This window comes from Drosophila kikkawai, chromosome X (assembly GCF_030179895.1).
Source record: "Drosophila kikkawai strain 14028-0561.14 chromosome X, DkikHiC1v2, whole genome shotgun sequence".
Classification (NCBI taxonomy): Eukaryota; Metazoa; Arthropoda; class Insecta; order Diptera; family Drosophilidae; genus Drosophila; species Drosophila kikkawai.
In genome coordinates this window covers 8,085,107-8,098,791 of record NC_091733.1, presented here as the reverse complement: position 1 = coordinate 8,098,791, position 13,685 = coordinate 8,085,107, and the positions used below count along the sequence as shown (strand labels likewise).

The following is a 13,685-nucleotide window of genomic DNA, read 5'->3' as shown; positions in this document are numbered from 1 at the left end:
ATAATTTAACTAATAATATACGAATAGAATTTCAATGAATTTTTGGCACTCCACCACACAATCACATTACCACACACCACACTACCTTTACCCTTAAATCCAACATTCAGCTGGTTTACCACTCAGAAAATGCTAGAATTAGTTGTATTTTTTAGGCTTAACAAATCTGCTTAATACAATTTTTAAGAAATCAAAAATGTTGCCAAATATAATACCCTGTTTGGGTACAAAAAGCAATCCCGACATATAATTTCTTACAAGGTTTTTAACTAAAATTATAATACCCTGGCAATGGTATAATAACGACAACATGGAGATTGCGAATGGAATGTTAGTCTTATATGGAGACGCATCCTATGCAAACTATCTCTGTGTGTGTGAGTGTGTGTGGCACTTTTTTAATTAAATTCACTTTCAAAAATACCGCTAATCATTCGAACAAAAGGCCAGCGAAGTGAACATTTGCATATTCGTTTGTCTCGAATGTGTTTTTTTGCGTTTTTGCGACTCTTATTTTGTTTTTTTCTTGAGTCAGCAGGGGGGCGTGGCATGTGAATACTTTGTGAATACACCACTGACTGGAACCACTGATCGATCTAGGCAATATACATCTATATGTATATATACATATATATATATATATATATATATATGTAAAAGTGAAATCCGGGGGAGATGAGATGCGAATTTTTGGGCACCACCCGGGGTCGGGTTGGCAATCCGTTTGCTTGTCCCTCATCAATGGCCAACAAATTAGCCAACACACACATATGGCTGGCGCCTTTTGTACTTGTCCGATCTTTGAATCTCTAAATCCAACTTGGATTCCCCAACCAACATGCACGTAAGTGTTGGCCAAAAAAAATAAAACGCTGTTGCGCCTTAATTAAGACCAGAGCCCAGAGTCTCGAGCCTCATCGGCCAATCGGGGTTACGCAAGGCACACACTTAATGCAACCAAGTCGAAGCTGAATTAAATACACAAACATACAGTTAAGATATGGTAAAAAAAAAAAAATATATATATATATATATAAAAAGAAATACTAAAACAGTAAATGCAACAAATACAACAAAATACAAATACAATATTAAAAAGAAAAAAAAACTGTACAAACTTTTAAGACACAGAAAGAGCTTGGATGCCAATAAAGAAATATACACGTTTTATTTACATATTTTTTGTTGTTTAATGTTATTATGGGTTCTTATAAGCTATACAGCACGTGAAATAGGGTAATTAAACAATGTAGATAAAATATTAAAAAAAATTATATAAAAAGAAAAAAATACCTAAGAAAACTGCTTTGGAAATGGATGATTTTCTACGATTTATATATTTTTATTTCTATCTCTGGAATTTCTATATTAATTTTTAAAATATTAGTGCCAACAAACAAATTATTGCTAGTTAATTTTATATATTTTTATATTTTTTATTTATTTATTTGTTCAGCTGAAAATAATGTAATTGCTGCACTGTTTTGTGCTGAACCAATAAATAAATAAAATGTTTAAAAATATGTAACCTTAACTAGCAATAATATTATAAAATTATTCATAAACATAAATACGTCAACTATAGTTTAGTTTTCATATTAAAAACGTATAATTTATATAATTAATTAGCATATAAAAGCTAATTACCTAATCACAAAATAATCTGACAGCAAATGTGTTTATTATAATTTTATTATATTAAATATATTTTGATAACTTAATCTGGCAAATATATTTACCAGAATTTAATTTTTAAATACTTATGTATTTATATACTTTTTTTAGTCTACTAAATTATATCCTTAATCCTTAGTTATATTCCTAAAACCCTCTCTTTCTCTCTCTTTAAAATTTTCCATTAAAAAAAATTTTTAATAAAAAACTAATAATAATATTTACAAGTTTTTTAAAAATCCATTTTAAATAAAAAAAACTCTTTTTTTTTACAAGTTTTCATTTAAAAATTTTTTTTTTAATACAAAAGTTTCCTCAACGATTTCCTCTTAATTTAATCTCCGACGAGGATTAATTTCGTGGGCGGGGCACTACACTTGTTCAAGGTCATGGATCCTGTTTTTATATATTATATATATTTTTTTTTTATTAGCGGCATCCTCCTTATTCAACGATAATTCGATAAACGTCCCGACATTAATCTCTCTCCTTCCATCCTCGAAGTTCACAGTTCACCGCTAATTAGTTGCTGGAATATACATACATATACACTTCTTAACAATATATATATTTACAAAATTATATATCGTAGTAGGTGCCAGTTTTTTAATGAGCGGAATGCTGGCATTAACCTGGCGCCCAGTACACCGAGTCCAATAGCAATCTCTAGAGGTTGGAGGTACCGCTGCCGAGTTTAGAGTCTGAGGCTTTTTCAAGTAACCGACAGACAGACGACTGTGCCGCGAGTCACTTTTTATGTTTTATGTATTGATTTTATTTGTACACAGAAAAAAATAAAATTAAATGAAGTTATTAAAGGAGTTTAAATTTAGCTTACGTAATTTTGTGGAAATTCTTGCTGCTTTCCACAAATTTACTGAATCTTAATTTAAACTTCTTTATTTATTTAATTTTAATTTTTGTTTTTAGTGCACAAATTAACAGCTATTAAATAAGAAATAAGTTAAACTAGAAATATAAAAATTCGCTTAAAATTAGAAATTAAATTGTTCAAGGAATAACTTTTCTTTTTAATAGTTATTTGGGAATTATTAGCAATACATTCTTGGGAAAATATCCTTTTATTTAAAAATTTATAATGAAAATAAAAAGTTGAACTTTGAATTTAAGGACTTCCCAAATGTATTAAAAATCGGAATTAATTATTGAATTAAGGGTTTAATTTAGGATTCTTATTTTATTTATTTATTTATTTATTATTATTATTATTTTTTTTTTTGTTAATATTTTCGTTTATGACTTCCTCTTTATTTTGTTGAGTGTATTGAATTAGCCGTGCTTTTTGTTGCTGCTGTTGCCGCTGGCGGCGGTCTCCGTTGCCGCCGTTGCGGTTTTGTGTCCCATAATTATGTCAGCTGCAGTGGCACAATCATAAATTTTCGCCGTTGTTGTTATTTTCCATGTATTCTGCGGGGTTGAATTATTTTGTGCAAAAAAAAAAAAACACAAACATTTTTGTTTTTTATAATTTATTAGCCATTTTGCTGGCAAATCTGCAATTGCCTGGCATTCATCAACAAAGACGGAAAGAACTTGCAGGAAAGCAAGTCCTTAAATCCTATTTTTTCTTAGATATTTTTAATTCTTAAATTCCAATTTAATAATAAATATATAACTCTTTTTCTTGCAGCTCAAAAAAACAACTCTCCGAATTAATTCGAGCCGACCAAAAGACGCAATGCCCCCGAATATTAACGAAAATCCAACGAAATTTTGCTAGATAAGAATTCTAAATCAAGAATTCTTAAAAATTCAACGAAAAAACTGTTAAACAAAAAGCGAAAGCCCCAATTCCATTTAAAAAAGAAAACAAAACGAAAAATAAATCGACACTATGGCCATGTTAGAGGCTCGGCCTTACAGGCCCTTCAAGTCCAGCGAGGAGTATCTGGAGGCCATGAAGGAGGATCTCGCCGAGTGGCTCAGCACCCTCTACCCGGAGCTGAGCATCAATGCGGATAACTTTATGGATCGCTTGGACACGGGCGTGGCCCTATGCAAGGTAGGCTCAAAAGCAAATGAACTTTAAATGGGCGGAAAGAAATCAAGAATAAATATGAAAGAAAGCTGGAAAAATTCACACTTTTTCCCCTCCCCCAACTCTCTGCAAGAGTGCTAAGAGGGCTCCACAGATTTCCATTTCATATTTTTTTTTTATTTTTTTTTATGCCTTGGCTAAAAGGCTTCTCCGGCACTCCAGGAAAAAGCAACAACGTGGAAACGAGGTCAACCCAGGGGGAGTAGGGGAGAGGTAGTAGGGAGGGAGAGAGGTTCATTGAGCCAAAAGCGCTCAGGTGGCTCAGGTTGGTTAACTGAAAAGCGTTTTTGAGAACAAAGTTCAGCCAGAACCAAAGCCATAAATGAGGCACTAGACTAATGCAAGCAAGCTAATAAATGCAAATAAAAGCAAAATGTCAGCCAGGGAAAAGGTTTTTAAGGTCTAAAAGTAATTAGAAATGGTAAAATAATTAAGCCCTGAAATTGAAAGGAGATAATTAAACAGCTGAAAAAAGAGGATATTAGATTGCAAATAATTTAAATATTTGTAATGATTTTTTGATGCATTTCTCATATGTGCTTTGTTTTTAAATTGAATTTTTAACAGATTCTGTTAACTAACTTTCAGTTAACTAACTTTCAGTTAACTAAATTTCAGTTAACTAACTTTCTGTTAACTAACTTTCTGTTAACTAACTTTCCGTTAACTAACTTCCTGTTAACTACCTTCCTGTAAACTAACTTTCTGTTAACTAACTTTCCGTTAACTAACTTCCTGTTAACTAACTTTCTGTTAAATTAACTTTTTCAAGGACTTCTAGTCTAAATATTCGGCTTATTTATTCTTTTCTCTCCTTATTCACAACTTTCTTTTAAGAAATAAATTATTAAATAAATTCTCTATCTAAATTATAAAAAAAAATAGAGAGAGAATTTTGAAATCACAAACCAATTCGCAGACAGAATGCTTGGTTTGGTTTTGGTTTTTGGTGGCACATGCCATAACCACAACCCCTGCCTCAGCCCCAGCCTGTGCCTGTGCGTCTGTTTTTCTGCACCCAATCCTCACCTGGCTCCACATCTTCCTCCTCTGTCTTGTGGCCCTCGCTGTGCTGCTGTGTTTTCTCTGTTTTTCTTTTTCTTTGTTTTTTTCTTGGTTTTCTTGGCGCTGAGTGGCGCCAGTAGCACCCGACATCGTCACGCTGGAGGCCAATAGCAAGACCTCAACCCGTAGACAATTTGTCTTGACTTGTTGTTGTTGTTTTTGTTGCTTGGCCCGATGTAGCAGTTTGTGGGGATTCGTAACGGCCGAGAGATCGGATTCGTATGCGCCTTCCTAGCCTAAAAAAAAAAAAAAAAATAAAAATAAAAAAAAAGAGATCTCCTGCTGTGAGCTGAGGAGCTGGGAATTCTATGTCGTCAGTGTGTGTATTTTGGCCAAAAAGAATTTACAGCTTAACCCTTTGTAAGCCCAATTTTTTTGTGGGGGATTTTATTAAAAAAATGTATTAATTATATAATTTTAAAACATATATATAATTATATAATAATTTAAATGCAAAATACAAAAGTATGAATTAAAGAATAATAAGGAAAACAATAAACTTATTTAAAGCATGTTAAAAATAAACTGCAATATATTTAAATTTTTATATTATATAATTAATATAATTATATACAAATGTATTAAACATAATTTATATAATTATACAAAAATTTAATATATATTATAGCTGGTTTTTAATTTTAAAACATGAATTAAATAAGTTTTTCATTTTAATTTTTATAATTTTATTCATATTTTATGAACATATTTCTTTAAAGATAAAATCTTTGAAATTTTCACACTTTAACTGGTTTGTGTTAATACCAATACTGATCAGTGTTGGAAAATACGTAAATTGTTATCGGAATAATCTTATTATTCGTTTTTACCAGGGATCGTAACAGTTATAATTTTTATAATAAAAATTTTGAAATAAGAGTTATTTTACAATTATATAGAAAAAATAGGAAATTAATTCTTATTATTCAAGTTTTATAAAAAAGTTGTAGAATAATTATTATTTTTCAATTTCTATATAAAAATTGAGTTATAACAATTATTTGCAATTTTTAAAATAATAATTGAAAATTAAAATTATTCTCCAATTTTTTATTTTAAAAATTGAAAATAACAGTTACGTGTCAATTTTTATTTTAAAAATTGAAAATAAAAATTGAATCGCAATAACTTTCCAACGGAGCGGTATATCTTAAAGATTGGCATATATAATGATTCTACGCTTCAATACCTTTCGTTTGATGTATATATTGTGGTTGTTGCATGTACACAAATATGTACATGAACATAAGTGCATATAATAAAAAATTCACCGTTTCACAAACAAACATGAATACTGAGATAATTACCCAGCTACAGGTAATAATATTTAAATATAAAGGTGACAATTTATTATATATATTTTTGTTATCCGCATTTTGGGCTTTCCATTTGTAAAAGGTATTTTAGTATCCTTGTTTGTTTGGGGAATGTAATAAGCAGTACGTATACGCATATTTTTATGCATAAGCAATAACCACAATATATACATCAAACGAAAGGTATTGAAGCGTAGATTAATTACATATATAAATCTTTAAGATATACCGCTCCGTTGGAAAGTTATTGCGATTCAATTTTTATTTTCAATTTTTAAAATAAAAATTGACACGTAACTGTTATTTTCAATTTTTAAAATAAAAAATTGGAGAATAATTTTAATTTTCAATTATTATTTTAAAAATTGCAAATAATTGTTATAACTCAATTTTTATATAGAAATTGAAAAATAATAATTATTCTACAACTTTTTTATTAAAATTTAAAAATAAGAGTTAAAGCGCAATTAAAAAATAAAAATTGGTTATAAAAGTTTATTTTATTTTTGAACTCTCCTTAAAAAATTATGGGATACCTAAATTTTTTATCTTTCCAGCTCAATTTTTTGGTAGTAACTTTTATTTTACTCATAACTCTTATTTGCAATCCCTGGTTTTTACAACATATTGAAACAACGGAATCGAAGCAGAAATATGGAAATGTGAAAATGTTAAGATAAAATATAAAAAAATATATAAATACTTATTTATTATATATAATATATATTATTAAATATTAATTTATTATATATAACATTTATTGATTTTCCAAACCTAGAAAAATAAGATTAGAGGCTTCCCCTTACCCACTGCGACCCCACACAGCGCCTCCACCTGTGTACAGTGGGCACACACAGGCAACAACTCCTTCCTGATCCCTATCCCGATCCCGATCCAGATCCCTCGGCGAGTGCTCGATATGGTGATGGATATGCCGCTTTGATCTTCTGTCGTCTGACGCTGTCTCGAAATAAATGAAAATGACTCACGAGACGCGACCAAAGAAAAAAAATCTGAAAGGAGATGGAGGAGGAGGAGTTGCTCTTCTGCCGGAAATGTCATAAGCATAAATATAATTTTTGATAATTGTGTGTGTCGCGGAGCGTTAATGGAACTTTAATTGAAAACTCCCCAAAAAAACAAGACAGCTGGAAACAGTTCCCTTCTCGTGAGCTGCAGTGCCTGCTCTGTGATGTCTTCATCGCCGTTTCGTAGGAACGATCGTAATTACCACTTTGATGGCCACTTTCAGGGGGGCCAATTAGCCAAAAAGCAGGAGAAGGAGAAGGAGGAGTAGTTGAGAGATCGTTAGCCGTCGTCTTGGCAGATCATTAGCGAATTGTCTTAACGATCTGTACAAGCCAATTGCTTGCCAATTTATCTAGTTAATTATACGGATTTTTCTATAGTTAGAACTCTACATCGCATAAAGTGCATCCACTTTTTATGTATTTCGCATTTTATTTTGTGTTGCAACTTTGTTGCCAAGTGTTTTCCGCCTTATTCCGCTTGCTCTGGCTAATTGAATTTGATAAACAGAAATAAATGAAAAAATAAGCTTCGACCGACCAGGGAAGGCTTTTAATTGACCAACCAATTATAGCCGTAGATAAGCCAAAACGGGGGGTTAGATATGCCTTACTTCCGTAGATATTTGGGTTATTTGAATGATTTAGGGTACAGGAAAATGAACTAGAATATAATTTTTAAGTAAAAAAACGCGCTTCATATTCAAAACGCTTTCTAGAATTGCCTTGACTTGTGGCACAGTGTTGCAAAGTCTGTTAAACTCGCCAAGTGGTCAGTTCCGTTCTTGAAGTTGAAGTTTTTTAGAAAGTGGGCATTCCTATTAAGTGTCAAAAGTCCTTCACGAAAAAAAAAATACAACTAAAAAACCAAAAGAAAACTTAAAATAAAACATAAATTAAAAAAGGAAACCCGTAAAGGAACCCACAAAGAAAACCCCTAAAGAAAACACCTAAAGAAGGCCGTAAAGAAAACCTCAGACCGCACGTGGCCTTGCTTCCCCGCCCGAAATGGCAACATATACTACCCGGACTTCTGATCCTGGCCAGACTCGTCACAAGAAGCGCAAGGTATACAGGCAGCGCCGCTGGGCACGTGCACGCAGTGCCAGCAGCGAGGAGAGCAGCTCCTTTTCCTCCGAAGAATCTAGCTCAGAGGAGCCCAGCATCACTGGGAAAACGGCCACTGAAGCTAAAGCTAAGGCCAAGGCAGCCTTGTCATCCCCAGATTCATCGCCAGCTAGATGGCATTTGTCTTTCAAAACAAAGTCCCGTTCGCCTGAGCAATCGTCTCACCGTTCGGGATCTCCTACCCCATCTCCTCCCAGGACTGGCAGAGGCAAGTCTAGCTTCTACAACTTGACTCCGAGTCCCGACAGTCGCCGCTATTGCAGTCGCAGTGCTTTGAGGAGCGTGGCCGTGGTCAAGTCGAAGATCAACACCAAACGAAGGAGCCCCTCCCCAACCGATGAGAGATCTTCTAGCACCCCGGGCCGCAGTCGCCGAGATTACTTTTCGAGAAGCAGGACTTGCAGTCGCACGCCACCCCGCTTCTATCCCGTCAAGGATGACTCTTCCACCACCAACTCTTCCCGCTCCCTCTACCGCTTATCCCAGTCATTGGACACATCAAAAAAAGTGGAAAAGTACCGCCAACGCTATAATATAATGGTGGCCAGCCTGGATAACCGCCCGATGCCGGCACCAGTGACCTGTTACCGGAACATCGACCTGCCGGAGTTCACCCGCCGTCAGATAGAGCAGCGCTGCTATGCAGCATTCTCACCCGTCCAGGCTCAGGTCTGGCCTTTGGCCATTGAAGGACGCAATGTGATGATGGTCTCTAATCCTGGTTCCGGGCAGACTCTGGCCTACCTGCTGCCCGGCATCCGTTGTATCGCTCGGCACCGCAAAGCTGGATCATTGGATGGACCCTTGGTCCTGTTGCTGGTGGCCACACGCGATGCTGCCATACAGCTGCAGCACACGGTGGAGACCTTTGGATATCCCGGAATGTGTAGCTGCTGTATAACCGGAAGTAACAGCCGCCGGCAGAAAACCACCTCCTCTTCCTCCTCCTCCTCTCCCTCGATTAAGAAATCCTCAAACTATGACTTGATAGTGTCCACACCAACCCGCATTGTGCACATTCTGGACAAGATTAACGCCGACGAGGATGATGATGACGCGCCGCTGATGGATCTACGTCGTTGCTTGTATGTGGTGCTCGATAGCGTTGACCGAATGCTGAACGTGGGCCTAAAGAGCCACATGATACGCATTATCCAGCACTTGCGTCCGGATACCCAACTGGTGGTCAGCTCTTTTGCCTGGTCCCGTGCCGTTCAGCGTCTGGCCCGTACCTATATGGGTGACTTTACCCTGGTCCGTGTGGGATCCTTGGACGATAGTGAAGAATCTTCGCCGCCACACCTTTCCACGTCCATTGAGCAGCGGGTGAGGGTCATCAGGGAGAGCGCCAAGCTGGAACATTTGAAGGAGGAACTCACTACAATCTATGATTCAAGCGATCTTGATCCCGGCAAGATCTTGATCTTTGTCCATCGTCGCAGCAGTGTCGATGAGCTGGTGACTTACGTACGTGTGTTTGTCCACTGCCATGGCATCCACAGTGGTCGCCCTCTCAAAGAGCGGGATGAGGCAAAGCATCAGTTTTGGAGAAAATCCTGCAACATTCTGATTACAACCGATTTAAGCTCCTGCGGCATGGACCTGCCGGACATACGTTACGTGATCAATTATGATTTTCCCGAATCTCTGGATCGTTATATACGCCGCCTGGCCAAGGTTGACACCGTTTGCACCGGGGATTGTGTGGCCATAAGCTTCTTTACCCGCGAGGATGAGCGGCTGGCCAACTCTTTGGTCCAGCATCTGGTGAAGATGGAGCAGCATGTGGAGCCGTGTTTGCGTGATTTGATCAGAGGGTCAGCAGAAAGAGAGGAACGAGGACGCAAACGTGGACGAGAGCAGGATGATGAGGCCAATGAGGAGGCCAATGAGGAGGCCAGGGCCAGGCGCAAACGCATGCGCAATCGTCGTCGCGCCCAGCTACGTCGTCTCAATCGCATTCGCAAGGGTCATAACTAGAGGGGAGTCCTGGCCAAGTCTCTGGGTTTTTCAAATCCTTTGAAAATCAATAAAAACCAAGAAAACGTAATTAAATAATAACTTATTATTGTTTATTTTGTACTCATAACATAAGGGCAATAATACTTGTATAAATTGCCAAGAAAAATCCAAGGAAACCCCAAGAAAATATCGCCTACCTATTGTACAATTCGTCTGACATATATGGGTCACTGGTCAGTGGTTGGTATTATCCATGTTATATATATATATTCCACGTTCCACGTTCCCAATCACCGGGAGTTATTTAGTTGTTTGCGCCAAAAGCAAATGGAAATGAATCAAAATTCATTAGAGCTGAATTTATTGTGTTGACCATTTGATTTCCAGTTTCAGTTTCAGTCAGAGATATATATATATACATATATCGCTATGCTATATCACCGCCCGATATCTGTCCGCGTGGCCAACACAGGTGGCTTGGCTTTGGCTTGCAGCTGAGTTTTTGTCCACCTAAAAAAAAAAAAATAAAAAAAAAAAAAACAAAAATAAAGAAATAAAGCAGGAAAAAAATGTAAAGGGGGGCGGTCGGGCCGTGTCTAATCCGATTTTGACTTTATTAACGGTGCAATTTGTACCGACAACTGGCAGGCGAGCTGGCAACGGGGAGCGAAGCCAACTGGCAGCCAAAAAACTCCCAACTTTTAACTCCCAACTCTTGACTTCCCAAAAAACTGCGAACTCCTGATCCCACACAGAAAGTAAAAATCCTTTAAAAATCCAAAATCGTATTATTTATATTTGGAAATTTGAAATTTTAAAGGATTTATCGAAAAAAAATATAGCTCTTGTTGAAATATCGAAATTTTAGATATCGAATTTAACAATTTATAAATATATTTCACTTTTCTATATTTTAAATTTTTAAATATGGAAAATATAAATTTTCGCTTTATATATATTTTTAATTCAATAACTATATTTTATTTAACTTATTTAATTAATATTATTTTTATTTTATTATTTTTTAAAATTAATTCTTGATTAAAATCAATTGACATAAATTAAGACTGTATACCTAATTTCTGGTTCGTTTCTTTCGGTGTAATAACTACCGCCGAATCCGAGCCCCAAAGCGATTATTATTTATGGCTGCGAGTGTTGGCCCCACACTCTCTGCTCTCCCCTCCCCCCTCTTGACTCCCCAACAACCCCCACAAATTGTATGCTAATCGCTTGGACCCCAAAGACATTGGCAGCTGTCCCAAGTGGAGCTGGACATGGTCTGGGGACCTGAGACCTGGAACTCTCGATTGTTTTCGGCGAGTGTGCCTGATTTATGGAGTGTCGCTGACTAATTTGAGCTCCTTGGGGTGTGTGTATGAGTCTAAGCTGAAGTCTGAGTCTGAGTCGGAGTCTGGGCTGGAGCTACAAATAGTAATGACCATTCTAGGGATGGCAGAAAGCGTGACAAGAGCCGCTCACGATCAGCAACGATCGATACTGAGAGGGAACACACTATTTCCTGGCTATATTTAGAATCGCAAAAAGGTCAGCGATTACGGGGGCGGTTTACCCCACCTCCCAAAAAAAAGTAAAAAAAAAAAATAACGAATGTCCAAAATAGGAAATCGATAAAACAATCGATCGTTTGGGTGAAGAGTGAGTCATCGAAGCAATTGTAACATTTGCACAGTGAAGAAAAATGAAAAGGAAAAGGGAGTTGAAGTTAATATAATAAAGGATAACAAGTGTAAATGGAAATAGTTTTCCTTCGATAAAGATAATTGACAATTGAAAAAGAAAAGTAAGTTGAAGTTAATATAAGACAGAATATACATAATATAATAATTTTTTATTGATCGATTTATAAATAGAAATCTTGATAGATTATTATCGATAAATAAACCAAATACCAATCAATAAGCGGCAAGGACACACTTAGCAAATTGCCAAAGTTATGATTAGAAACAAAAGCATATAGAAAGAGAGGTAATGCCACCAGATTTATATATATATTTTTTTTGCAAACTCCAATCCCATTCCCGTGGCTAGCTCAGGTGGTTCCCACGCACGGGATGCGTGGTGAGTGATGGCAAACTGTCAACTTCTGTCAGGGCCGACAAAATAAACAAAAAAAAAAATATATAAATAAAAAACAAAAAGACTTTAAAACAAAACCTTAAAAACGAAAAAACTAAAATACAAAAATCCAAGCAAAGCGAACAAACTCTGTTTTTTTTTTTTTTTGTGAATTTTCAAGCCAAATAAGAAAACAGCGGCAATGGCGTGGGTTGTCGTGTCAGCCAAGTCCAAGTCGGGCCGTGATCTCTCCGTCACGTTTGCTAAATAAAATTAATATTTACATATGTTCCGTATTTACACACACACACACCGCAACTAGCTGCTTTTCTTTTTTTTTTTTTTTTTTTTGTTGGCCAAAAGTGGACAAATAGCCAAATAGACCCGGGCATGGCCAGGCAATTTGCACGATCCGGAGATTCGCTGAGGTGATCCCAGCCAGCGTCAGCCAGCACGCATCATAATTCGTCCGTGATGATCTCGTAAGGGGATTTCGTGATCCGTGATCCGTGATCCACGGGAACTGACTCACACTGGCCATGGCGATAAGGAATCGCTGCCAAAACGGATATAAACCAAAACCGCGATTGGTAGAGATTTTGTATTTGCTCAAGATCAATTAAGTCTCCAAAAATGGTAATAGATATGGTTCAAAAAATATTTAATATTGTTTAATATTATTTAAAAATATTTTAGAATGTTTAAAAATATTAGAAAATGTTCTAAGATGTTTAAAAACATTTTAAAATATTAAAGAATATTAAAAAAAATTAAAAATAATTTAAAAATATTTTTTAAAAATATTAAATATTAACAAATATTAAAAATATTCAAAAACATTTTAAAATATTAAAAAATATATTAAAAAATGTTACAAATTATTACAAAATATTAAAAAATATTTTTTAAAAATATTTAAAAATGTTAACAAATATTTAAAAATTTTAAAAAGTTTAAGAACTTGCTTATTTAAGCAGTTTTCCCTCGAATTTTCACTATATGTATGTATACTATACTATGTAAGGAACAGTAAGATATATAAAGATAAACTAGAATCGGTTCAACTTGAGGCTTTTTGGCGAATAGATCATCAGATAATATCAGTTAATGGTATTGGTAATATACAACTGGCCAAAATCCGTAATGCTTTTCTCGTGTATCTTGTCTTTTTTGGCATGTTTTTGTTTTCCTTTTTTTCTTCTCGGTTTTCTGATGTTTTTGGCAATTGGAAACAGGAAACACACCAAATCGGACAAATTGGACAAGCGCGACAAACAGAGATCTCGACATTTTGGTGGCTTGTTCTGAGTCTCGGACTCTGTGGCCGTATCTCTGTATCTCCAAGTGTATCTGTATCTGTATCTGTATCTTTAG

At 35.5% G+C, this 13,685-nt stretch overlaps 2 protein-coding genes across 2 annotated transcripts in view; both read left to right on the top strand.

Annotated features, from left to right (window-relative positions):
- APC7 (anaphase-promoting complex subunit 7) overlaps positions 1–3,466 on the top strand; it is a 47,381-nt gene extending 43,915 nt beyond the window's left edge. Inside the window, exon 6 of the mRNA XM_070287764.1 lies at positions 3,326–3,466. Coding sequence (XP_070143865.1) covers positions 3,326–3,415 — 90 coding nt within the window. The 3' untranslated portion in view covers positions 3,416–3,466. The remainder of the gene's footprint in view (positions 1–3,325) is intronic.
- A 63-nt stretch (positions 3,467–3,529) lies between these two features.
- Positions 3,530–13,685, top strand: part of pigs (pickled eggs) — a 27,067-nt gene continuing 16,911 nt past the window's right edge. The window contains exon 1 of the mRNA XM_041775015.2: positions 3,530–3,697. Within this exon, the coding sequence (XP_041630949.1) occupies positions 3,530–3,697 (168 nt within the window). The remainder of the gene's footprint in view (positions 3,698–13,685) is intronic.